Here is a 24,818-nt window from a genome sequence, read left to right as displayed (position 1 = left end):
GTGTGTCTTAAGGACATAAAAACCTGGATGACCAGTAATTTCTTACTCTTAAACTCAGACAAAACTGAAGTTATTGTAATTGGCCCAAAACACCTCAGAGATACACTATGTGATAATATACTGACTCTGGATGACATCACCTTGGCCTCCAGTGCTACAGTCAGAAACCTTGGTGTCATTTTTGACCAGGACTTGTCCTTTACTTCACATATAAAGCAAGTCTCTAGGACAGCCTTCTTCCACCTGCGCAATATTGCTAAAATCAGACCCATTCTGTGTCTAAAGGATGCTGAAAAACTAGTTCATGCATTTGTTACCTCAAGACTGGACTACTGTAACTCTTTATTGTCAGGATGTCCCAAAAATTCAGTAAAAAGCCTCCAATTGATCCAGAATGCGGCAGCACGAGTACTGACAGGAACTAGGAAACGAGATCACATCTCTCCTGTGTTAGCTTCTCTGCATTGGCTCCCTGTAAACTCTAGAATCGAATTTAAAATCCTCCTCCTCACCTACAAAGCCATTCATGGTCAGGCACCATCGTACCTTGGAGAGCTTATAGTTCCCTATTTTCCCAATAGGACACTTCGCTCTCTAAATGCAGGTCAACTTGTGGTTCCCAGAGTTTGTAAGAGTAGAATGGGGGCAGAGCCTTCAGCTATCAGGCTCCTCTCCTGTGGAACCAGCTCCCAGTGTGGGTTCGGGAGGCAGACACCCTCTCTACCTTTAAGATCAGGCTTCAAACTGTCTTGTTTAGTAAAGCTTATAGTTAGGGCTGGCTCGGGTATGTCCTGACCCATCCCTTAGTTATGCTGCTATAGAGCTAGACTGCTGGGGGATTCCCATGATTCACTGGGCGCTCTCTCTCTATTTCTGTCTCTCTCCCCCTCTCTCTCTCGATGACTTCATGCCATTAACTTTGTATTTTTTCTCTCCCGTAGTTTGTGCTTCTCCTCTCTCTCCCTCTCTCTGTCCTCATTCTGCAGGTCTCTCTGCCCCGGGAGCGGCAGGACCCAGATCCACCACTACTCATCATTACTATTAACCACTGTTACCTGTCATTATTATTGATAACACCATTACCTACACAGCTGTTCCTGGTCTCTCTCTCTCTCTCTTCTCTCCCCTCTCCTCCCCCTCCCCCTCTTTCTATCTTCTCCTAAACCCAACCGGTCGAGGCAGACGGCCGCCCACCCCGAGCCCGGTTCTGTTGGAGGTTTCTTCCTGTTAAAAGGGAGTTTTTCCTCCCCCCTGTCGCCAAGCGCTTGCTCTTTGTGGGAACTGTTGGGTTTATTCTGTAACAAAGTAAGGTCTTGACCTTACCCTGTAAAGTGCCTTGAGATAATGTATATTATGATTTGGCGCTATACAAATAAAATTGAATTGAATTGAATTGAATGAATTTGGAAGCATCTTCTTCCTCTGCGTCTTTCTTTATGAACATAATGACATTTAAGGTAACATTATTCTGTAGGTTAGGGTCATTAACTCTAAACAGCAGATGAATATTTGCGTCTTTGCAGATGAATTACAGGACGACTGTAGTATGTCTGCACAGTACTCTGTCACTGGTCTGTACTGAGCCCAGTTCAGTTCTGCTTTAACCATTATTACAAAAATCAGTGAATTCATTCAGACTAAGTTGATGTTATTCCTCTAATATGGACCTATCAGGATGTGTCTCAGTTTGTCTAGAGGTTTGAAGACTTCAACGTGTGTTGACTTCACCATAACTGTGTTGTATTAATCCAGATGTGCCTGTGCTGTAGATGTTACCTGAGATCTCAGCGATGATGTGGGGGATGCCCTGGTCCTCCAGGGGCAGTTCCAGCAGGGCAGCAATGTTCCGGCTCAGAGGTGACATGTTGCCCACAGCGTTGGATGAATTTACGGTTCCTGACTTCTTCACCACCTGTGACATCACCAGTCCAGTTAATTTAGTCTTTGATAAAATCATCACCAAGAGCACACTGGGTGTTCAGGGGGGATACAGTACAATCAGAAAAGTTGCTTTATGTTGGACAGCTAAATAGAGTGAGTGAGGTCATTTTTAACCAATGAACACCTCAGTGACATCATCACAACATTTTAAACACTGAATTCAGTCCAAAGGAAAAAGGTAGAGCTGTGCTGATGACAGGTGAACTGTACTGTGCTGATGACAGGTGAACTGTACTGTACTGATGACAGGTGAGCTGTACTGTACTGATGACAGGTGAACTGTACTGTACTGATGACAGGTGAACTGTACTGATGACAGGTGAACTGTACTGTACTTGATGACAGGTGAGCTGTACTGTGCTGATGACAGGTGAACTGTACTGTGCTGATGACAGGTGAACTGTACTGTACTGATGACAGGTGAACTGTACTGTAGACAGGTGAACTGTACTGTACTGATGACAGGTGAACTGTACTGTAGACAGGTGAGCTGTACTGTGCTGATGACAGGTGAGCTGTACTGTAGACAGGTGAGCTGTACTGTACTGATGACAGGTGAACTGTGCAGATGACAGGTGAACTGTACTGTACTGATGACAGGTGAGCTGTACTGTAGACAGGTGAACTGTACTGTAGTGATGACAGGTGAACTGTAGTGATGACAGGTGAACTGTAGTGATGACAGGTGAACTGTACTGTGCTGATGACAGGTGAACTGTACTGTGCTGATGACAGGTGAACTGTACTGTACTGATGACAGGTGAACTGTACTGATGACAGGTGAACTGTACTGTACTTGATGACAGGTGAGCTGTACTGTGCTGATGACAGGTGAACTGTACTGTACTGATGACAGGTGAACTGTACTGTAGACAGGTGAGCTGTACTGTGCTGATGACAGGTGAGCTGTACTGTAGACAGGTGAGCTGTACTGTACTGATGACAGGTGAACTGTGCAGATGACAGGTGAACTGTACTGTACTGATGACAGGTGAGCTGTACTGTAGACAGGTGAACTGTACTGTAGTGATGACAGGTGAACTGTAGTGATGACAGGTGAACTGTGCTGATGACAGGTGAACTGTACTGTGCTGATGACAGGTGAACTGTACTGTGCTGATGACAGGTGAACTGTACTGTGCTGATGACAGGTGAACTGTACTGTGCTGATGACAGGTGAACTGTACTGTGCTGATGACAGGTGAACTGTACTGTACTGATGACAGGTGAACTGTACTGTGCTGATGACAGGTGAGCTGTACTGTACTGATGACAGGTGAGCTGTACTGTACTGATGACAGGTGAGCTGTACTGTAGACAGGTGAACTGTACTGTACTGATGACAGGTGAACTGTACTGATGACAGGTGAGCTGTAGTGATGACAGGTGAACTGTACTGTATTGATGACAGGTGAGCTGTACTGTACTGATGACAGGTGAGCTGTAGTGATAGGTTAGCGTACCTGTTTGAGCTGAGGTGTCATGTCCTTCCAGTCAGCCAGCAGCCATTTGCAGAGCGTCAGCAGTGAGCGGCAGGCAGCGCCTTCATTCTTCCCCACATGGCAGTAGGACAGAGCGGCTCTGCTCAGCATCTCCATGGCTGTCATGGACTGACCTGAGGACAGAGACACGGCTTAGAGGAAGCTGAGCACAGTGACCTGAGCAACATCAACACACTGCAGTGGGTTCTGACAGCTGAGCTACTGGAGTCACATGGAAATTCACCTGTCAGCGGATTTTGTGTCTTTGTTAGCCTCCTCAAAAATCAGTTTCCTGTATCTCTAGGTTATGTATGCTGGTTCACAAGAGCTCATTCTCTGAGCTCCTTTAACATATTCACATGAACTGTCTTCAACACTGTGGTGAGAAATGTTATTCTTGTGGCTGTGTGCTGCAGCTGGACACATGTAATAAAGATTTCCAGCTTTGTAGTAGCTGAAATCATAATAATACCAGTGCACAGACTTTGAGTGCTTGCTGCTCCTCACCTGCAGTTCTCAGGACCTTTGCTTTCTCTATCTGCAGCTCTGGCCCCCACTTTTCTCCCAGAGTTCCCTCCAGACTGATGCGTCTGAAGGACGGGCTCAGCTCGTCCTGCTGCTTCTCCTCTAGTGTCCCGTCACTGCACTGGCTGAGCAGGTGGGATGCAAGGGCAATGTTGCCTTTCTTCCGGGCAAATTTGACGGCGGTCAAACAAAGCTCAACAAGGTGTCCGTCTACGGAGGAAGAGTAACCTGGACCAGAGGGAAAGTGGACAGATACAGGGATCTTCAGGTGCTTGTGGTTCATGCTTTTTCTTATCTATGCTCTTTATTTTTATACGCACTCAACATTATTACTGAAGATGATGAGGAGGAATATGTCATCCACTCCCCTGCACATGTGGAGTCAGGTGACCACACTCTGACATCGACTTTTACGATGCGGAGTGTGGAGGAGTTTACACGAGTCATGAGTACAGCTATGTGCTGCACCTTGCCCTCTCACTGATCTCTACCTTTGAGCTTGTGGAGGAGCTGTCTCTGGAACATGGTGTATCTGAGGGCCTGGAGGAAAGGCTGGATGTCCTGCTGCTTACAGGAGCTCAGAGCCTCACTAGACAGAGGAATCACACAGTCCTGCAAACAAAACACACAACACAGGGAGGGATTACACTTCCAGCTTCTCTTCTGGACAGGTCTGAAAAGTCGAGGTGTTTGCTTTAGGCTCACACAGTCTCTGTTCAAGCAACACACTCCATGAACTACACTGTTCTCTGAGTTCTTGGTGTTGAGCAGAGAATGAACTTAAATTTCCATTCTCTGCTGTACAAACCAGTGAACAATAAATAAAGCTGCACAAACGTTCTTGTTGTAAATGCATTTCATTCATACTGCACAGTCATATTAACAGTGTGTGTAAACATACTTCTTGTCCAGTGAGTGTGTTCTCCAGGGTGGCGGTGCAATGGAGCTGCAGAGTGGGCAGGGTGGGCAGGGCAGCAGACAGAGTGAGGGTGGACAGGCGAAGAGGACCCAGGCAGATCCGTCCAGTCTGTTTCAGGCAGCGCACCAACGTACTATAACATCACAGCACAGGGTTTACTACAAGAACCTCCACTCTGAGCTATGAGTGGAGCTGGGCTGCAAATAAAAGACTATTCACATCCGTATTTAGTCCAACAATAAGAAACTCTGGTTTCAGTCAGGAATTAACCACGGCAGCTTCTCCAGTAAAAACCAGACCAGAAAACCAGCTACTGTCAGTACACTCTGTCTGTACATGGATCCCTGAACACTTCAGGACCTGATAGAGGTTTCTCTACCTCAACAGCTATACTCACTCTTGATTGGCTGTGGTCCTCTGCTCCTGCTGCTGATTGGCTTTCGTCATGGCACTGACAGCGCTTCGAAGGAGCTGCACCTCGATGGCTCTTTGCAGCTCAGTTGGGTCTGGACTCATGGAGGGTAGCAGCCTCTTCAGATCTGACAAAGACAGGTGGACTAAGTCTTTAAACCTTTTAACTAAGTGACATCTCATTGTTTATTCTTTCATTATTCATTTCAAACAATCAGAGTCAGGAAACTTATTTTCTAAAGGTGTCATTTACCCAGCTTGTCTTTGGTGCTGGACAGTGAGCTGTAGTCCTCTCCAGGCAGCAGCTCCAGCTGAGACCCACACTCTGCCAGATCCCCCTCCTCAAAGCAGCTCAGAGCCTGGATGTAGTTGAAATCCGTCCTCAGGCTGATGCTAACAGGGCTGGTGGAGTTCTGCTTGAGGGTGTGGACGGTGGCCTGCCACTCCTTCACTGAGGCCCAATCACAGAGTGCCACGTAACACTGACAAGCTTTGTTGGCCAGGAAGTTGACCACCTCAGGAGAGCACTCACTGGACTTCAGCAGCACGGTCTTCCTGCTGTCACCTTTTCGAAGGAAACCCCCCACCCACAAAGAGCTCTTTGAGCAGGAGTTGTCTGATGCTGCAATGCATTACAGTCTTCACAGTGTTTAACAGTGGTAAGTAGAAAGAATATTCTTCTAACATGTTGACTCAATAAATACACAAGGAGCTAAGTTCCCGATACATCATCATATTAGTGTACAGTTGGTCTTAAATAAGTCCACTTTAGGTTTAGATCTGGTAATGTCTGTTCAGCGGGACTGGGACTTAAAATGGGTACAAAGGAAACCAGCTGTGGTCCAGATATACCAGCTGTCACAAACCTCCTGCTGTGCTCCACCTGAGTCTAATCCATCATTACAATGAGCAGGTGAGCTTCAGAGTCACAGATATCCAGCAGCGCAGAGGTCCTTTGTCTTCAACTCACTCTGCTGGTGAATAGGAACCTCATGTTCTGGTAACTCAAGGGTTTAAGGGGCTATATGCAAGTTTTTTCAGTGGTGGTGGTGGTGATGATGGTGGTGGTGGTGATGATGATGGTGGTTGTTTACTTCAGCCATCATGTTTACAAGACCAGAGGTTAGAATATATCCTGATCAGTGCCTCCTCTTCCTCCTCTCTGAACTGAGGGCAGACTGGATGCTACAGTGACTTTCTATCACAAAGTGGTATTATGAGAGGGGACACCTGGGGCTAGCTGTTAGCATGCTAATGTGACAGATACAAGGGTTAACATTGGTGTTTGTCTCCACCTCTGGAGACAGATGTTGGTGAATAAACAGCTGCTAATGTTAGCTATGTAGCTGTAGCAAATCTTGGGTTACTAACTTTATTTTACAGCAGTGGGTGTGGAGTAAAGGTGGTGGTTACCGTTGCTGCTGTGCTTGGGGCTGCTCATGTTGCTGGAGAGTTTGAGCAGACAGCATTCAGAGCTTTTGATGCTGCAGTCCATCCCTGTAACCGCAGACAGCTGATCTTGATACTCCAGAGCCGCCTTCTCAAACCTACGCACACAGAGGATAACCAAACGAATGAAGCACAGATGTGGATGTGCAGGATTCAGTTGAGTGCTCAGCTGAGGTGTGAGAGTGTCTGGTTGAGTTGGTGTAGCTTACCGTCCCTCAGCCTGCAAGGCCACTGACGACAGCCAGCCTAGACTCCTGCCGGTGGTGGTGAGGCTCCAGGCTGCCAGGCCCTGGATGGCCTCAGGACAACGCAGCTCACACAGAGCCTCCACCAGCAATGTCAGAGGGACCTCCAGCTCCGGAGCACCCTGATGAGGATACAAAAACATGCCATTCAGTCACCAGAAGATACCATCAAATACACACAGATATGTTTGTTATAAATGTTGATATTACAAGTTACACACAGACACTAGAGAGACTCCACCAGAGCCCTCTGCCTTCAACATGTCTGCACACACATGTGGATGTAGAGTAGGACCAGGTATCACCACTGACTCCCTCAGTCAATTCATGTCTGACTCACAAGGTCCTAAATTCTGACTTGATTCAGGTTCGATTCATTAGGGACATTTCAGGTACTGCTGCAGTGACTTGTACAAGGATCCATCCAACCTGGAGCATTAATAAAAATATTAATGTTTACATACAGACATGACCACAGAGCTGTTACACTGATCTACTTTTTTATTTACCAGCACAGTGAGAGGTAACTGTTTAGTCATTTAGTCATTTTGCAGACGCTTTTATCCAAAGCGACTTACAGAAAGGGGAACAATCAAGTTTAAGTGCGATAAGAAGTGTTAGCGCAGCAATAAGTGCTAGTGACGATTCTTTAAGTGTAGATTTGTCATGTAGTGCTAGGAGAGAAGGTGCTCTCTGAAGAGCTGGGTCTGGGTCTTTTAAAGGTAGAGAGGGACGCCCCTGCTCTGGTAGGAAGTGGTAGTGCGTTCCACCAACGGGGGGACAACGTGAGAGAAGTAGGTATGAACCCACTGCTCTGGAGTTAGGACGACTCTCTGCTGACTGAAGTGAAGCAGCGATGCTGTGTTTCACATCTGTATCAAAGTCACGTCGCTGATGTGTTTGTGTCAGTTAAACAGTGGTCAGTGGTTGTAGAGTATTAATGAGGCTTCAGAGGCCAAAGTTTAATATGTAAAAGTTGCGAAAGAGTCAGGGGAGAGCTGCCTTCTCCAGTATAAAAATGGATCTGTATCTGTACTGACCTGGGAGCTGCTGTTCTTAATCTCTGTGAGCAGGTCGAAGCCGTGACGAATGGTCACTGCTGGTTGGCCAGATAGAAGACCCACCCTCATCAGTGCCAGGCGGATCCTCGTCAGCCAGTCTTGGCATGTCTGACGGTTGGTGTAGAAGAATGTTCTGATGCCCTGAGACACAGAGGAGGAGTCGTCATTATTTATACACAGACTATTACTGAGGGGAGGAGAGCATTTGCTCACCTTTGGTGGGGCAGTGAGAGCGTTGGCACAGCCCTCATAGGCGTTGTACATGAGCTTCTCCAGGTTCTCCAGGTACTGAAGCAGCAGAGCGAGGCGCAGCTGATTGGAGTGGTGACCGTCGCCGTCACCTCCAGCACCAGCCCACGCTCCAACATCCTGCTCTGGGTTCAGACTGTGGGCAGCCAGACTCCGGATCATACCTGAAACACAGGTACACAAGAAAAATAAGAGCAGGCTGAGAGGAGCTGGTGGTCTGGAGGTTAAGGTGAAGACCATGAACCTCCATGAACCATTGACGAAGTGTCCAACCAGGACACCATCTACCATCACCATCATTCCCCATCTATTCAATTCAATTCAATTTTATTTGTATAGCGCCAAATCATAATATACATTATCTCAAGGCACTTTACAGGGTCAGGTCAAGACCTTACTTTGTTACAGAGAAAAAACCCAACAGTTCCCACAACGAGCAAGCGCTTGGCGACAGGGGGGAGGAAAAACTCCCTTTAACAGGAAGAAACCTCCAACAGAACTGGGCTCAGGGTGGGCGGCCGTCTGCCTTGACTGGTTGGGTCTATCTCTATCTAACCATGTCCACATGTCCTTTATTAACATTACAAAATCCTGTGACAACAGCACAGGTTGTCACTGTGAACACAGACTCATCGTGTCCTTTACCTTCGATGGTCTGGAAGGTGTCCTGAGCTCGGCCCAGTGGCGTTCGGAGTTTGGACAGCACGGTGAACTGTGCAGCCTCCCACACTGCCCACTGCCACAGCACCACCTCAGTTTTCAACAGCGCCCGTGGAACCACTCCCGGCCTGCTGCTGTCTGCACCTCCTCGGACATCCCGCTTCTCGAGCCGCTGGCAGCTGTAGTACAAACGCTCCAGCCAGGGGTCCTTCCTGTGGTGATGAGACGTGAAGCTTTTTCCATACATTTGAGTTTTATTTGTCATTTTTAAAGTTTCACCAAGATCCACAAAGATTCAGAATCAGCACAACCTCAGCTAATAAATAACAATTATATCTGTCACTAAATCAAGACTTCTGTATACTGTAAAAAGGGATAATTCAGTGGCGTGACTCTAAATGCAAAGATGGCGGATGAAACTTGATTGATAAACATACAGAGAGAAAGCAGCAGTGCACCGTTCAAAAGGTAGGACCATCCAAATCTTTTCTAACTTTACATATTAGTTTATTGAGAACTAGTTCTCTAGTTTACTAGAGAACTGGAAACTGACAATTCTCCAGTTTAATGTAAAGAAACAACATGTGTCTAACTCAGACCACAACAGAGTAATTACAGTCTAAAGACAAGATGATATTTGGGAGTGTATACACTCCTGCGGGCTTCAGAGGGTTAAAAATGTCTTGATTCGGAAAAATAAAAATAAAAATAAATAAATAAATCTCTTCTACCTTTTCTCTCCTCTGTGAACCAGTGTGTCTAACTCCTCACTAACAGATGAGAAAAAGTTTTGATCTCGAGGAATCAGAAAATGACGAAAGACACTAAATAAATACTGAGGTTAAATTAATGTTACATATAGAAAACTGAACAGACCCCACAGTAGTAGTTCAGTATGAGCTGAGCTCAGTGAGGTTTAACACAGTGTTATAATCTGTCAACAGTGAGCTGCTGTATCCACCTCTGTACCTGGAGTGCGGAAAAAAGTCTAAAATCTGAGCAGCTGACCCCTGTCGCTGTGACACGTACCCTCCACGGTGCAGGACCCCATATAGGATGAAGCTAATGAGGTCGCTGAAGTCCTGGGGGTGGAAGGTGCTGCTTGGTGCTCGGCTCATGTGGTGGCGGATGGCCAGAGAGATCTCCCTCATCTCAGGGTGGCTGTGGTTACTGTGGACAGACAAAAGAAGCACACACACCTCATTGATAACACCTGAACATGGGAATGAATCTACTGACATCTACAGTGACAGCTGACTGACATCAGAGCGTCCTTCAGTTCATACAGTGGAGTCCAAAGGTCTAAGACGGACCAGGGTCTTACCTCAAAGCCACATCAAGGGGGATTGTCCTGAGCAGCTTGCCGTAGGCCTGCCTCACCCTCACTGCTGAGTGGACCAACTGCACTCTGCACACGTCCACACACCTGATGGACACACACAGACAAGCAAGATTACAATTAACTTAGAGATGAAATTTTAAATTCTGTTACTGTGTGTGTGTGTGTGTGTGTGTGTGTATGTGCGTATTGTTCACCTCTGCAGCAGCTCAGTGGACAGAGATGAAGACAGGACCTGTAAGCTGTGGCAGGCCTGCAGACAGATACTCTGGTCTTCATTCAGAGCTGTGCAGAGAAACAAGGAGGACGAACATTGAACACAAAGCTGATGTGTCTTTGAAAATGACCCGTCAACCTGCGGAAGGTGACCAGATCTCTGATGGATGTGGAGGACATGTTGGGCTCACCGTTAGCCAGCAGGCCTCTGCAGAACTTGTTGAAGGAGGGCAGGGAGAAGAGAGGGCTGTAAGTGTCGGACTTCTTCATCAGCACAGAGATCTCCTGAGCCCAGGTCAGCAGCAGCCTCCTAATACCAACACAACAGAGTCAGAGCAGCTGTCTCCACTAAATGTTGTCTGTACTTAGAAACGCTCCAAATTAAACTGAGTCAGACAGAGAGGAAGAACCTGGCCTCAGGGTAGAGGTGCTCCTTCGCCAGCAGACCTCCCAGAAGGCTTAGCAGTGTGCTGAAATGTTTCTTAGTTGCCGTGGTCACTGTACTGATGACAGCGCCGTCGAACAGGGAGGGAGAGGACGAGGACAGGCTGGATGAGATGAAGTGATCATGTCTGGACACAAACAGAAGATACAGAGTAACCACAGAGCAGACACGTCACTGTTAATGACAGCAGTCACTGTGACCATTAACACTCTGACCAAACTGACAACACGTCAGTGTCAGCACTTCCTCAGGGAACACATACAAACCACAGAAGAAGAACATATTCCTGAACCCACCACAAACAGCACTATGAGGATGGGTTGCACCAGTGACTCGTCTGAATGTAGCTAAGGTGAATAAAGGAACGCTCCACTGGTTTTACACATGAAGGTCAGGTGACTCGTTCTAACTGAAGGCCTGAGGTACAAACTGGAGGTGTACAGGTCTTGTGAGAAGTTGTAAAATGATGAAGGTTGTGGAGCTTGATGCAGATCAGGAACTAAAAGTCAGAATATCTCAGCCTCTCCATTGACTCAACATTGACTCTTGTTTTATGCCCAAATTTTATGCAGTGTGGTAGAACTACACTGGAGCACCCTGTAAAGCACCTTTCAGACACAGCCTCTTCACATTGATCTGATTAACCAGTTTAACACGTTGACCTTGTGTCTGTGTAGGAACCCCAGTCACTTATTTAAAAGTCATGATTACATCTTATGAGCTTGGCAATCTAACATTTCCATAAAACTTCCTGAGGGAAAACTACAGTTTATTAAACTGATCTTATTTTCTTTACGTATAAGAGAAGACGACTGAGATAATATTACATTTATCACAGTAATCTGATGCCTGGATTCCACTGGGGACGATTGCGTTGCATTCAGACTGTGATGCGTTTCAGATACACATACATCAAGGAAAAAATGACCAAATCAACAAGGTCAGGCAGTAAACACTCTGCTTGTCAAATCTCCCTGTTGGGTAGACGTTCCGCAGAGGACGGAACAAAACCACATCACAGACAGAAAGTCTTAGATCTGCACCTGATGAAATCTAGGAGATAGAAACCAGAACTCAACACATCTGTCTCTGTCTCTATTTACTCATTTTTATCCAAAGCGACTCATGACTGATGGACATCACATATCTGCAGCCCATTCCTCATCACAAACTGTGAAGTTCATGTGCTCACTCACATGTCCTCAGTACAGGTGTGTCGTTGTCATTCTCAGAGGACAATGTTAAGTCTATGCAGTACTTGCTGTATTCTGCAGAACACAGTACAGGTGTGTGTATTACCTGGTGCAGTGGGAGTACAGGGTGTAGAGGACAGCGTACTGGATGGCAGGGTAGTAGACAGCTAATTCAGAGTGGACCAGCATCAGATTGTGACTGAGGAGAGCGAAGACTGTAGGAGACAATGCCCACATCTAAACAGATAAAACACACAACATAAAACACACATGGCTCCATAAACAGCAGTTCATCATCTGTCAGTGAAACATTGAAAACGTCCTGATGCAGATTCACCATTAAACCTGTTCAGCAGCCAGCTGGTGTTTCATGTAGCCTGAGTGATAAACAGCCACCTCCTCGCTCCTTAAAAACAGGTCTCCTTAAGGTGCTGACACTGTTTGATGAGAATATGTGTGTGTGTACCTTGGGCCTGTCTGGAAAACTCCACCTAACAGCTGTGAAACAGCAGCAGACAGTGGGTTGATGGGGTGATGGGATGTGTTAAGATGTTTACTGCAGTTTAACAGTCACGTCCAATTAAAAATGAACTGTGTGGTCCACGTCCACACCACAGGCTCTGAACTCAGCTGCTCACAGTGGGACTGGATGGAAACTGTCATGTGGACGTTACAACTATTTCCCCCACAGAGAAAATGCATTCCCGCCTCTCACTGGCTGCTTCAGTGTAAAGCTTGTTGTCTGCAGGTGAAGCAACAGCTAGCCAAGCTCAAGTGCAGCAGGTGAGTCCTGCACCTGTCTTCAGAGGTAACCAAGACATTAGGTACGTCCTGCTGCAGCTGGTGCAGCTGGTGCAGCTGGAACACTGGTTGTTAACACAAACCATTTAACCTGTGCTACCTGTGCTGTGACACTGGGGTGTTATTCACTGTGATGTCCAGTGATCAGCAGTACAGAAGGTACAGTGTCTCACCCCGATGAGGGAGTTCTTGGTGTTGCCGATGGTGGTGAGGGTGCTGAGGTTGAAGATGAGGGTGAACTGGGCCTTCTCCAGTGGAAGGGTGAGGGAAGCAAAAGCAGGGTGCTGGATGGAGGGGCACAGGCTGTCGGGGGCAGAGGCCCTATCAGTGGGCTCCAGGGTGATCGTCAGGCTGGACAGGGCACACGCCATCTCACCTAGTACCATCTTATAAGCTGCCTCCAGAGTCGGTATGTTTTTCAGGCTCAGCAGCGCCTGGTACACACCGTGAACAGCTGACATCACCTGTGGAGAGCAGGAACGCACACAGACAGACACACACACACTTTAGATGACATGATCATATTTGTTTTATCTGACCTCACCTCAATCATGACCACCAGCAGCCTCACCCTTAGTAGCTAAGCCAGGTTCAAACATCTGGGGAAAGTCTCCAGAGCAGTGGAGGTTGTTGCTGCAGCACATTATTACTGTTGGTTTTAAAAACACCTTCAACTGCCACATATAAATGGAGGGTTTGGGTAACCACCTATGTTTGGCCTGTGATGTATTTTCTGTACAGAAAACATGAAACATGCCTCACACACCTCTTTCTCTCGGTGGAAGCGCAGCTTCAGCAGCTGGGAGTCAGGAGCCAACAACTTCTCCACAAAGAACGCAGGCAGCTTCGTGTGGATCTGGTCCACAATCTGACAGCAGAGTCAACAATATGTTAGAGGAAATACTTACACCTCTGTCTCTGAGATGTACACAGTGTGGCAGGCTGAGTTCAGAGCGACAGTCCTGCATGACAATGATGTCTCCTTTAAAAAGTGTTCACACCAACATGTCTGAAGTTACAGAAGACGTCTGCACACTGAATATACAGGGAATAATAATAATGCTCAGAACATCTACGGCCAACAGCCCCAGAACTGCTCCAATATAGTGTGTTTGGATCAGTGTGGTGTGAGGTGAAACAAACAGCAGGTGTGACTGTACCAGAGTGAGCAGGCTCAACACTGCCAGGTTGTAGTCTGTGCCACAGGCCTGGCAGCACTCCAGCTGGTCCAGGCCATAGGCCAGGACGGCCTCCATCAGCTGACCACAGGGCTCCACACTGGCCAGCAACACACCCACACACTCGTTCCCTGCTGTGAGAACCGCCTCGGAGAACTGGACCTGCTTCGCTGTGGTCACACAGGCCAGAACCCGGTTCAGAACCTGAGGAACGGAGAAGAGAGGAATAAAACACAACTCAGGTGAGACATTTACAGTCACTGACTGGAACATATACAAGTTTATTAGGACATGTCCGTATCAAGTAGGCAGGAGGTAGATTTAACAACCTCTCCTGATCATTTTACAGCTGCAAATATGACAAACAAATACATCAATACAAAATAAAGAAAAGTTAATCAACTTTGGAAGACATGTCCATAAACCTCATTATATCTGCTATAGATCTGTTCAATCACATTGGGAGTGGAGATAAACAGGCTGATAACCATCTGTGCGTTGGGACAACAAAAAGATAATCGATAAAATTAATCTTATAAATGAAGAGGAAAATAAATAGATTTATATTTAGATTGACAAGTAACTTTAAGACAAGTCTTAAAGTTACTTCAGTGTTTAGAGAGCCTTCACCATCCCTGTACTACAGACTAGATTAGGTTACTACAAACAAGTTGACAATAACAGAGTTATAACTCAGTTTTTTTTATTATTTGACTTAATGATATCAGGCTTGTTGAGAATCACACATGGGCTGCAAACACCATTAGAATGACTTAAGACTGATCACTGGTTCCCTCCTGTTACCCTGGACGTCACGATTTAGGAATACTGAGAGCCTTTAACAATAAACTGAATCCATCCCTGTGGCTGATCCTCTGCTCTGTCCTGCTCCCTCTTTGCTGATGTGAAGACACTGACAGAGCAGAGGGGCTGCGGGGTTTCAGCCTCAATGTTCAGATACTAATCAGACTGAAGCAGCTGTAGGTTGAGAGGGACAGTGAGCTCCTGCAGGCAGAGCTGTCAAACACGTCCACGTTTATGTTCTGCTTCTTCAGCAGGTGTTTGATAAACTGCTCATACTGACACAACTGTATTCGACAACTTGAAATGTAACTGTTTCATCCTCTCTGCTCTGAAGCCAGTCTGCTGTCTGATCTGTGTGTGTGTGTGTGTGTGTGTGTGTGTGTGTGAGTGTGAGTGTGAGTGTGAGAGAGAGAGAGAGAGAGAGAGAGAGAGAGAGAGAGAGAGAGAGAGAGAGAGAGAGAGAGAGAGAGAGAGAGAGAGAGAGAGAGAGAGAGAGAGAGAGAGAGAGAGAGAGAGAGAGAGAGAGAGAGAGAGAGAGAGAGAGAGAGAGAGAGAGAGAGAGAGTTGAGCAAACATGCAGTGACACAGCTAAATCAAAACATGTCAATACTAACGACCATGTCTCACCACCACCTCTCTACACTGACATGTTTTCATTCTCCCCTGAGTCAACTGGATCTCGGTGCACCTTCAGCAAAATGAACTCTGCTCCACCCTCAGTGTGGGGCTCTTACATCAGTGACGTAGGCCTCAGTTATGGGTGGTCCTCTGAAGGGGCTGAATCTCTCTCCGATACTGCGGACCACTGTACTGAAGACCCTCAGCAGAGCAGCTAGCTTGGGCAGTGACACTGAGGGAGGGGGGATGTCTTCATCCAGCACCTCACCTGACACCACATGGCTCAGGTCCTGAACAGAGGACAGACTCAGTCAAGTCTCTGACAAAGAGCTCATCAGCTCTAAGCGATAGTGACAAAGATTTGACTCTGGACTAACTTCACCTCTGCATATGCCTCCATATCCTCCAAGAACTGTCCCAGCAGAGTGGTGGAGAAGGTCAGGTCTGCCACCCAGAACTGTTCCAGACTCTGTAACCAGCCTAAACACAGACAGGAGGAGCAGAGTGGCAGATGAAGAGCACACAGCTTGTCCACACAGGCAGTGCAGTGAACTCAGGAGTTAAGTTAATCACACTGAATTACAAGTTTCCAGCCTGAACACTGACACAATAAGAAACTGACCTGAGACCTGCTGAGTGAGGGACTGCTTCTGTGTGTGGTCAATGTGCCAGCCCACCAGGATGTCCACTGTGTCCTGTGGAGGCAGCAAACATTTAAGGAGTGTTGATCTGACCTCAGGTGACCTGTGTGCCTCAAACATCTGCAGCAGCACCAGCCGCTGCTGAAACACTCACCCTGAAGTTGGTGCTGAAGACGTGTGGGTAGCAGCGAGCCACCTGAAGAATACACTTCACACTTTGACAGAGCAGCTCAGGTGTGTCCACGTTCTCCAGGATGGACTGCAGGTTGCTCATCACCAGCTGAAACACACAACACACTCAGACCACAACACCAGCCAGTACACACTGTCCTCTCTCTGTACTAGCATGAGGGGAGAGATTCACTGGGCCTGAAGCATTAAACATCACAGCATTTTACTCACAGATCCTAAATGGACCAGGCTCTCAGAACCCAACCTCACATGCCCTAAAGTACAGTACAGCAAATGTACATGACATAAAAAAAGACTGAAGTCCTAGGCTAGCCAGAGTCCTCTGTGGGTGGTTACCTGCATGACATGAGAGAAGGCCTTCCTCTCTCCAGCCGTCTCCAGAGCACGCTGTGCCGCCACCAGGTACAACAGCTTCACCTCGTCTCGACTGCTGGAAGTGAACTTGAGGAACAGCCACTTGAAGATGCGCTCAGCCTCGTAGCTGAGCATGGTGCAAAGGAGGCCCAGACAGGCTGCAGCGTCCTGACGCAGCTCCCACAGCAGCTTACTGCTACACACACCAACACCACCACAGGAGTTAGAGTCAGAGAGGAGGCACTGCTGCAACAGCAGGCTGTGCTCTAAAGGTCTGGTAATGTCATCAGACAGGCCCCATTCATACCTGGTAATAACATTTGGATCACCAGTGTTCAGCTCTGAGTTCAGGTGTGAACGCACTCAGGACACCTTTGAGATCCGATAACTCAGACCACATTCTGAGGTGGTCTGGACCGCATGTGGACACATTCTATAAGCAGTGTGAACGCGAATGTGTCCTGGGTCACACTGAAGGAACGCCTCCTCAACTGACGTCCCCTGACAAAGTCTGATTTGTCCAACACTCTGTCTCTCTGTCTCTGTCGTCAGATCACAAGTGGTCACTCATGTGGAGCCTCATTTTAAATAAGGTGTGAACAGACGAACTCAGAGCTGAACACCTCAGACTCAGGTTAACACCGGGTCTGAACAGGGCCACAGAGGGGTCTACAGTGAGCACTGCACCCCCTTGAGACTCATGACACTCATTAGGCTGTTGAAATTAAACTAACGACCTTATTTCACTGAGATGGTTATTTTAAATGTAAAACTACTAAATTAAAGCAAATTTTGGTGCAAATTTTCTCATGAACTGATGTTTCGGGTGGACTCTCTGGTCCAGCCCCAGTTCACACATCAAGAAGAGAGAAAACTGATCCAACCACTCCTCCTACAGTCCAATAAACACAGCCTCCTCTTACCTCTCATTCAAAATGTCATTCAGGGTGCTGAGGATGGTGTCCAACTGTTTGACCAGGGTCTGTGTGAGAGAAAACACAAGTCTTAAGTGAGTACTTAGATTCTGTTTCATTTGAAATTAAATATTGACGTGTTCACCATCAGTGTGATCATAACCAAACTGGGTGAACACTGTAGGACTCAGACATACACTCTGTGTCTACATTTTAGGACAGTACAGCAGGACAGAGATTGTCGCAGGTAAACCACAGTATTCTTCACCTTTCCGTAAACATAATGTCCATAACAGTCTGACCCAGTGTACACACAGCCTCTCACATGTAAACAAACTGCTGTACACAGTTTAAAATGTATGGTCAAACTGATTCAAGCTCCTAACTAACAAGTCTAAATTCAGCTGAGTGTGTGTTTGGGCCTAGAACAAACACAAAGATCCCCTGAACCAACAGGAAGTGAGGCTGGCTGGAGGACAGCGGGAAACAAACCAGAAGTCAGTTTATTTTTATTAAGAGTGGGGTCTGAAAGTCTGAGACCACCCTCCCATTCACTTCAATGAGACCTTTGGACCCTACTGTATGTAGGTCCAAGACTTCAGTCGTCGACCACAAAGGATTTACAACCAAATGGTTTCATATGATGTTCACTTTATATTAACAACTTGTTTCTGTTAGTGTCTGTGACACTGACATCTGTTGTAGCTACGCTCCAAACAGGCTAATGTATTTAGGCTAATGTAGTGACAGCTCATAACATGAGCAGGGTGCTCACAACATTAGCAGCTACAGTCATCACTGTTCAATCTGTTAAAATATCAAACTGACCTTCTGTCACCGAGTTAGTTTAAACTGCTGCTGTACACTGACTGCATGGAGGTGTGGATATATGTGTGTGTTAACACACTGTGTGTGCAACAGCTTCATGACATCCCTGCTGCTTGCAGCCCTGTCCTGCTCAGTTCGTACCTGTGTTGTTAATCTGTGTTCACCTGTGGTAAAACTGGCAAACTTATTTACCAGTCTTAGGTAATTAGAGCTAAGAATCTTTCAGTGGAGAATGCACCAGCAAAACATTAAGCAGGTGGTGATCATTTTCACTGACTGACCCTGAACATCATGTATGTAACAATCTGCAGCTGACAGATACTAATAACCAGGATGAAGCTGCATCTGAAGTGAGTGTCAATGTTATTTCACCTTCAGTTTTATTAAAAAGAACCTCCAAGGTCACAGTCCCATCATCATCATGGATGAAGACAGTTGCTGTGTTTCCATTTCAGTTCTGCGCAAAACAGAAGTGCTTTTTGAGCTCAGTCGACAAAACACAATTGTGAATCTGCAACAGATGTTATGAGAGTAAAGCTGAGTTTTCTCCTCTCGTGATATTGTTCCAATTAAACATGGCGACTGATTTCCAGCATCTGCTAATTGTTGGGACGATTCCTCCTCCACAGCAGCTGGTGTAGTGTTTTACTGAAGGTGAAGATGGCGTCTGGTGCAGCTAATGACAGAAAGACAAACCTGTTATCTCTGTCAGCAGCTACACATCAGGGATTTATGAGAGATAATAGTCAGCAATGTTTTTGGATGTCATGTGACTACTCTAGTCATGTGACTCTGCGGAAAAGTGTTTCCATTTCACCTTTGTGAAACATTGCTTTGTTTAATAGTCTGGAAAAATCACCTCACGAGTTGAGACATGTTTTTACAGCATTCGAGATGAAATTCTATTTTCAGAATTTCAAACTGAACATTAAGCAGGTTAATGGAAACTGGCATGTGTCTTACTAGGTGTGAGCGGGTGTGAATTGCTTGTTTAATAGAGTCTGAGGCAGCTGGTCAGTTACGGTGATGAGTGACACCTGTGAACACTTCCGTAACACCACAATGTGGAGCCTGGGAGGCGTTCGTGTGAAGCCAAAAGTAAGATGTGACTGACCACTTTACTCTCTCCGTGGCTGATGAAGTCCTTCAGCTGTTTGAGGGTGGCCAGCCTGCGGTCGCGATCGTCCTCCCTGGAGACTCGGCGCAGGAGGTTGGCCAGCCGAGACTCCTCCGAGTGAGCCACCCCTCTGTCTGCAACGACAGCGCCACACGTCAGTGACGACACTCTCACGTCTCGGTACCATCACACGCTGCCATGTGCACATTCAAAATGCTTATATTTAGCAGTGTTTAGCATCACGTGACCCAACCATAACCTTTTGTTGTAAATTATCTTTTATCGTGTCCAAACCATGTTGCCCTTGTCTTGTTCAAACTGCCAGCAGAAGTCAGTGTTGAGATGCCATCGTATACATTTGATCAGCAGTAAAATACAAATAAAATATTTCACCATTATATTCTTCACTGACTATGAAACTGTAGGATCCTCCAGATCTATCACAATCCTTATTTTTAAATGAGACTTCGGTTTTCTTTAGACTAATTCTCAGCTGTTGTTTTATTTTATTCACTAATTAGAATTTAGCCTCAGTTTCTTTGAATCTGGATTATCTGCTGCTCTGAGCATGGTCTGAGAATAGCTGATAGGTGTCAGAGAGCTTACCCTGCGATTTCCTCATGTCCTTTGAAGCTAAAGCACGGTTTCCATGCTGAAAAGGAGTCAAATCCGTCGTCACGTCATTGGGCCTCAACTCTTGCCCCAGCGACTTCCAACCAAACGTAGTATCACAGACACCTTGACCAGCTTCATATCCACCTACGGGACACACACCATGTTGGAATAAACCAGTTTAAGACACAGAAAGCCTGGGCAGACATAAGACTGCACAAAACAAAGAGAAGCAACTTTTGTTTAATGTATATTTGAAATTTTGATTTAAGTTAGAAAATCTGCATCAACATGAACAGTTTTTTTCTCAGGTAGGGACTCTAAATCTCTGTATTGCATCTGGCACAGATCATATGACGGCACCTTCACATATCTGGTCTCACGTCTGAATAATCACCACAGTCTCTGACAAAGAATTTTAACTTAGTTCATTAAACCAGGAAGTGAAGGAGCCAAACCCTCTCATATCAGATCAGTCTATAAAAATCTGCCTTCTGGTACAGGAAAAACCCAAATCAGTAACCTGACCACCACTCTATATTTGAGTCTGTTAGCCTATGAAATAAATAATGAAACCGATGATGAAACTGGTTCACCACATTTAAGACTTTTCTTTTATAGCACATACAATGAAATATGTGTTTCAGGCTCATACCAGTCAAAGTATTGAAGCATGACGGGAAACAAATACAGATAATATAGTCTGGGATTAGGATCTTTTTCAGCACTAAACAACAATAATTCCTGATGACATAATTAATTTAACTAACAACCAGGACCTGGATAAGCAGCAGAAAAAGGATGAATGAAAAAAATATTAATTTCAAGTTCACTTCAGTTCTGCTTAAACTGGCGCAAGGGGTATGACTGTAGCAGTGACAGTGTTGTCTGCAGGTCTGAACAGCCTCTTGAACACCACTTACTTTGGACGCCTCTCAGCCACAAACGCAAACAGATTTAATACAAAACACGACTCAAAAGGAGACGTCTGACGCTGTAATAACTCTTGATGATCCAGGTGTGAAATCTAAAGCATATCTGATAAGAGATCCAGCAGGCCTCACCCTCTTCCTGGAGTGTATCTGCAGCAGCGTAAGCATCGCTGGGCACCGCGGGCTGTTCAGGGCAGGTGGAGGGCAACACGTCGTACAACGCTCCTGAACCAAGCTCTCTGGACTTCACTGCGTCCTGGCTGGATGACACACTGTCAACTCTGAACACAGGGACAGACACACACGACAAAAAGTTAGGTCCTATATCTGAAGATAGTGGTTTCATTTTTCATTTGGTGCTGGGTCCCCATCTTATCTTTCACTCTGCAAATGAAAGGAGAGGGAACCTTTGAGAAAAACATAATTCAGTGTGGATTCTTGATTCTTCAATTCAACAGTAAAGCAGAGAAACATGTGGTGGAGCATGGTGCAGCTTCTTAATTATCTGAAACATGTAACTACAATAATGTGCGAGCTGTATGTTACAGTCTTCTGTCTGAGTGAGAATAATGAAGCTAAAGGATCGTTTACTGACCACCATCACTGGCTGGAAGTCTTGGTACTTTTGTGTAGGAGTCCCACTGAAAATCCGTCATTACCCGGAACAGAAAGTGAAACTGGCAGTGGACTGAGTCATTTTCCTCACACAATCACAACGAACTACAAGTGCTGTACAGTGGTGCAGTAAATGCCACTCCACAGTCATCTCAAGGTGGTGGTGTAGAAGTATTGTCTGTATGAGACATTCACTTTCCTTCACTGAGGACAAACCCTGATGAGAGAGAGTGTGTGTGTGTGTGTGTGTGTGTGTGTGTGTGTCACCAGAAGAGACCATATAAATTATTAATGAATCTGGACTCTGAATTGATTTCAAGAATCACAATTGTTATATAAATCATTTTTTCCCATCCCCACCTTTACTGCCTAAATCTGTGGATCCTGACAAACCACTACATAGATCAGGAGTCATCAGATAACCAGGTACTAGTTTCTAGTTAAATCTCTTGTCAGTCACCTGCACAATGTTTATGCAATTTAAAACATGTGAAATACCCGTTATACTCATCCAGTGCATGACAGTCTGGGCACCACCTTACTGTTAATTTGTTAACTTTTTTTTTTTTTTTTTTACTGAAAACGGTGGTCACCACATCCTCCATCCTCAGCGTGTCGGTAAGTACTCACTATAACTGATAGGAGGGATGACCGCACAGCATCACCTGAATTATGTATTTCAGATCAAAGCTATATAAGCCAATGCTGTGCAGCCAAAGGAAATGAATGTAGTTAAACCTCTGCTATAAAAGTGAAGTTTTTTTTCTTTTTAAAAAGCTGTACATACTACAGAATACATTCACTGTAGTGTTAAATTACCACACTGCCAGAAGGCTGAACAGCTCAGAGTTCAAATGCCTGTAGTTAAACTTGGATACAACTCTGCCCAGGATTATACTTGACTGGTGATAACAAAGGGACCATAAGACAATGAACAGACAGTGTGTAGACAGACAACACACAGTGTCACCTGGTCAGCCATTGTACACACAGATGGCTGTCAGCCAGTAGCTAAAACTGGACTCCAACTGTCCCAACATGAAGCTATGAAACCCTGAACAATGGACACATCTTTCTTCTCATGTGTCAAGTTATACGCTGTCCACAAAACGTAGAACCTCTGGACTGATGCCACCATTACTGTGGTGGTTATCCCCTTCTAGATGGCCTAACTAATGCACAGGTTGTTTTGTACTTAGTAACACCATTTTTCCACCGCATGGTATCGTCTGCAGTGATGATGCAGTAGTGATGATTCTCTCTGACCAATCTACAGCATATTCATCACTGTTTGGTATCATTTATCAAAAAAAGAATACCAGGTACTATCCACAACTTTAGCCGTATGGAAAACCAAAACAGACAAGTACAGTTGAGCCAGTCTTTAGGTCTGTGGAGTGAGGGAGTTCCATGTGGGATCACATCACTGTCTATATGTTAAAAAACTGCTCTGACTGTGTTCTTTTACCTTAACCCTTACAATTTTTGTGTTCAATCAAGTGTCCCTTGTACTGAATGTAAACTCAGTGCATGTGGCTGACAGTTGTTACTCCCACCACGCAGTCAGTCAAAATGGAAAAGGTCAACAGGGGGTTAACATGATGGCTGAGGAAAACTTGCAGCAGTGTCTTTTTGGTGTAACACGTTTAGAATTACACTTGCTCTGCTCGCCCTGTCAATGTGTTAACCTGTAGCCCTGTGTTGTTTCAGCCTTTGTTCAAGATAGTTACAAATTGTCTGTGAAGAGCTGATACACAGGGCCAGAAAAACCTACCTGAGGAGCTCAGGCTAAAATTAACTACTGGGCCAATATCCAGCTCCCTCACACAGCACCTACAATTTAGTTATCATTTGTGACACTTTGACTATACTCAAAAATAATTCTGCACTAAGCAAGTTGTCAACTCCAATATTAAAAGCAAGTTACTGTATTTTGACACGGGGCCCCTGTGTCAAGACAGGGCCTCAAGGCTTGGTAAAGGTACAGGAGTCACCAGTGAAGCATTTTACCAAACAAATGTTCAATTTATCCAGATTCCACAAATTAACTGGTGCCACCGCTGCGACCCCGGGGCAGCAGCCACCCTGACAAGGATCACTCTGCACCTGGTGGTACAGATGTCATGAAATGAGCTACGGTAACACATGTGACGCTAACTCTGGACCCCACTGCCTCAATAACCGCCGTGTCCACTTTTACAGTTAATTGTTATGAGCTCAAAAGTTACGAGACCGACGCCGTCATACATTTCTGTGAACACGTTTTAAAACTACAGCCAGAAGTTTTCTGGGAAGTTGATAACGTTAGAACAGGGTGGCGTCTTCCTGCTATTAGCTGGCTAGCATTAGCCAGTGCAAACAGTACCGTAGTAACGCTAACCGGCTAAACGCCGTAGCCCACAAATATAACAACCACAGCTCATTACTCTGTCACCCTGTGGTTACTTAAAATCACTAACTTGGTTCGTCACTGGGGCTAACAGGAAGTCACGTTTGTTCTTCTGCTTTAACTGAGTTAGCAGCACCCTATCAACATGTAGCTAATCAAAGCTACCCACACAGAGCGAGCTAACGTTAGCTCTGCGCTCAGGGCTCCGCGAGGCGGCTCGTTAACGGCCAACGCTCGGCTCCGGGTGTACTGCGTGACGGGCTACGTCGAGAGTACGACCTAAGGACATTACAGCTAGACAACCCTGAGCGTTAACTGTCATGGTAAAGACACACACACAATATTTTTCTCCCATGTGGCCACAAGTTCATAAAGCAGCACGACACAGGCCCAAAGAGTCACCGCTTTATTGTACCCAGCCTCCCCCGGAGCCCAACACCAACCTGGCCTGCCAGTCATTCCACTGTGGCTGCAGTTTGTGGGCGCCGCTGAGCCGAGACCCCGAGGCTTTACGGCTCATTACCTTTTAGAGAGCTGCATGACCCGCTGGCAGCGGTTACCGTGTCTCTCCTCAGGATTATTTTTCACTATTAGGTTTTGTCAAGTCCCACAAGTCGGTTAGCTACTCGTCGTTGTAGCTAGCTGAAGGTAGGTTCCTTCTTCTTCTTTGAGGTTGAACGGCAGGTGGC

At 46.0% G+C, this 24,818-nt stretch overlaps 2 protein-coding genes across 2 annotated transcripts in view; both read right to left on the bottom strand.

The window, feature by feature from the left end:
* The window catches only part of smg1 (SMG1 nonsense mediated mRNA decay associated PI3K related kinase), a 47,382-nt gene extending 22,564 nt beyond the window's left edge, over positions 1 to 24,818 (bottom strand). Inside the window, exons 1-31 of the mRNA XM_071501486.1 lie at positions 24,573 to 24,818; positions 21,258 to 21,406; positions 20,188 to 20,340; positions 19,579 to 19,715; positions 17,646 to 17,704; positions 16,705 to 16,918; positions 16,331 to 16,456; positions 16,158 to 16,230; positions 15,918 to 16,015; positions 15,652 to 15,825; positions 14,096 to 14,317; positions 13,702 to 13,803; positions 13,109 to 13,399; positions 12,241 to 12,371; positions 10,907 to 11,068; positions 10,688 to 10,806; positions 10,478 to 10,565; positions 10,266 to 10,367; positions 9,971 to 10,111; positions 8,927 to 9,153; positions 8,246 to 8,445; positions 8,012 to 8,173; positions 6,936 to 7,093; positions 6,691 to 6,824; positions 5,531 to 5,842; positions 5,264 to 5,405; positions 4,849 to 4,999; positions 4,439 to 4,559; positions 3,930 to 4,175; positions 3,405 to 3,556; positions 1,777 to 1,912 (exon numbers count right to left, since the gene is read on the bottom strand). Of these exons, the coding sequence (XP_071357587.1) occupies positions 1,777 to 1,912; positions 3,405 to 3,556; positions 3,930 to 4,175; positions 4,439 to 4,559; positions 4,849 to 4,999; positions 5,264 to 5,405; positions 5,531 to 5,842; positions 6,691 to 6,824; positions 6,936 to 7,093; positions 8,012 to 8,173; positions 8,246 to 8,445; positions 8,927 to 9,153; positions 9,971 to 10,111; positions 10,266 to 10,367; positions 10,478 to 10,565; positions 10,688 to 10,806; positions 10,907 to 11,068; positions 12,241 to 12,371; positions 13,109 to 13,399; positions 13,702 to 13,803; positions 14,096 to 14,317; positions 15,652 to 15,825; positions 15,918 to 16,015; positions 16,158 to 16,230; positions 16,331 to 16,456; positions 16,705 to 16,918; positions 17,646 to 17,704; positions 19,579 to 19,715; positions 20,188 to 20,340; positions 21,258 to 21,406; positions 24,573 to 24,649 (4,759 nt within the window). The 5' untranslated portion in view covers positions 24,650 to 24,818. The remainder of the gene's footprint in view (positions 1 to 1,776; positions 1,913 to 3,404; positions 3,557 to 3,929; positions 4,176 to 4,438; positions 4,560 to 4,848; positions 5,000 to 5,263; positions 5,406 to 5,530; positions 5,843 to 6,690; positions 6,825 to 6,935; positions 7,094 to 8,011; positions 8,174 to 8,245; positions 8,446 to 8,926; positions 9,154 to 9,970; positions 10,112 to 10,265; positions 10,368 to 10,477; positions 10,566 to 10,687; positions 10,807 to 10,906; positions 11,069 to 12,240; positions 12,372 to 13,108; positions 13,400 to 13,701; positions 13,804 to 14,095; positions 14,318 to 15,651; positions 15,826 to 15,917; positions 16,016 to 16,157; positions 16,231 to 16,330; positions 16,457 to 16,704; positions 16,919 to 17,645; positions 17,705 to 19,578; positions 19,716 to 20,187; positions 20,341 to 21,257; positions 21,407 to 24,572) is intronic.
* On the bottom strand, positions 1,927 to 3,040 carry LOC139634740 (dynein heavy chain-like; the record flags this gene model as incomplete). Its single annotated transcript, XM_071501348.1, has 2 exons — positions 1,927 to 2,301; positions 2,944 to 3,040. Coding segments are annotated over 2 exons (297 nt in total), but the record flags the coding sequence as incomplete, so codon positions are not given.

The sequence above is a fragment of the Trachinotus anak genome, unplaced genomic scaffold (assembly GCF_046630095.1).
Source record: "Trachinotus anak isolate AG129_WGS33_773 ecotype Australia unplaced genomic scaffold, CSIRO_AGI_Tana_v1 ptg000017l, whole genome shotgun sequence".
Taxonomy (NCBI): Eukaryota; Metazoa; Chordata; class Actinopteri; order Carangiformes; family Carangidae; genus Trachinotus; species Trachinotus anak.
Note: the sequence above shows the minus strand (reverse complement) of the source record. Positions and strands in the feature narration are given on the sequence as shown.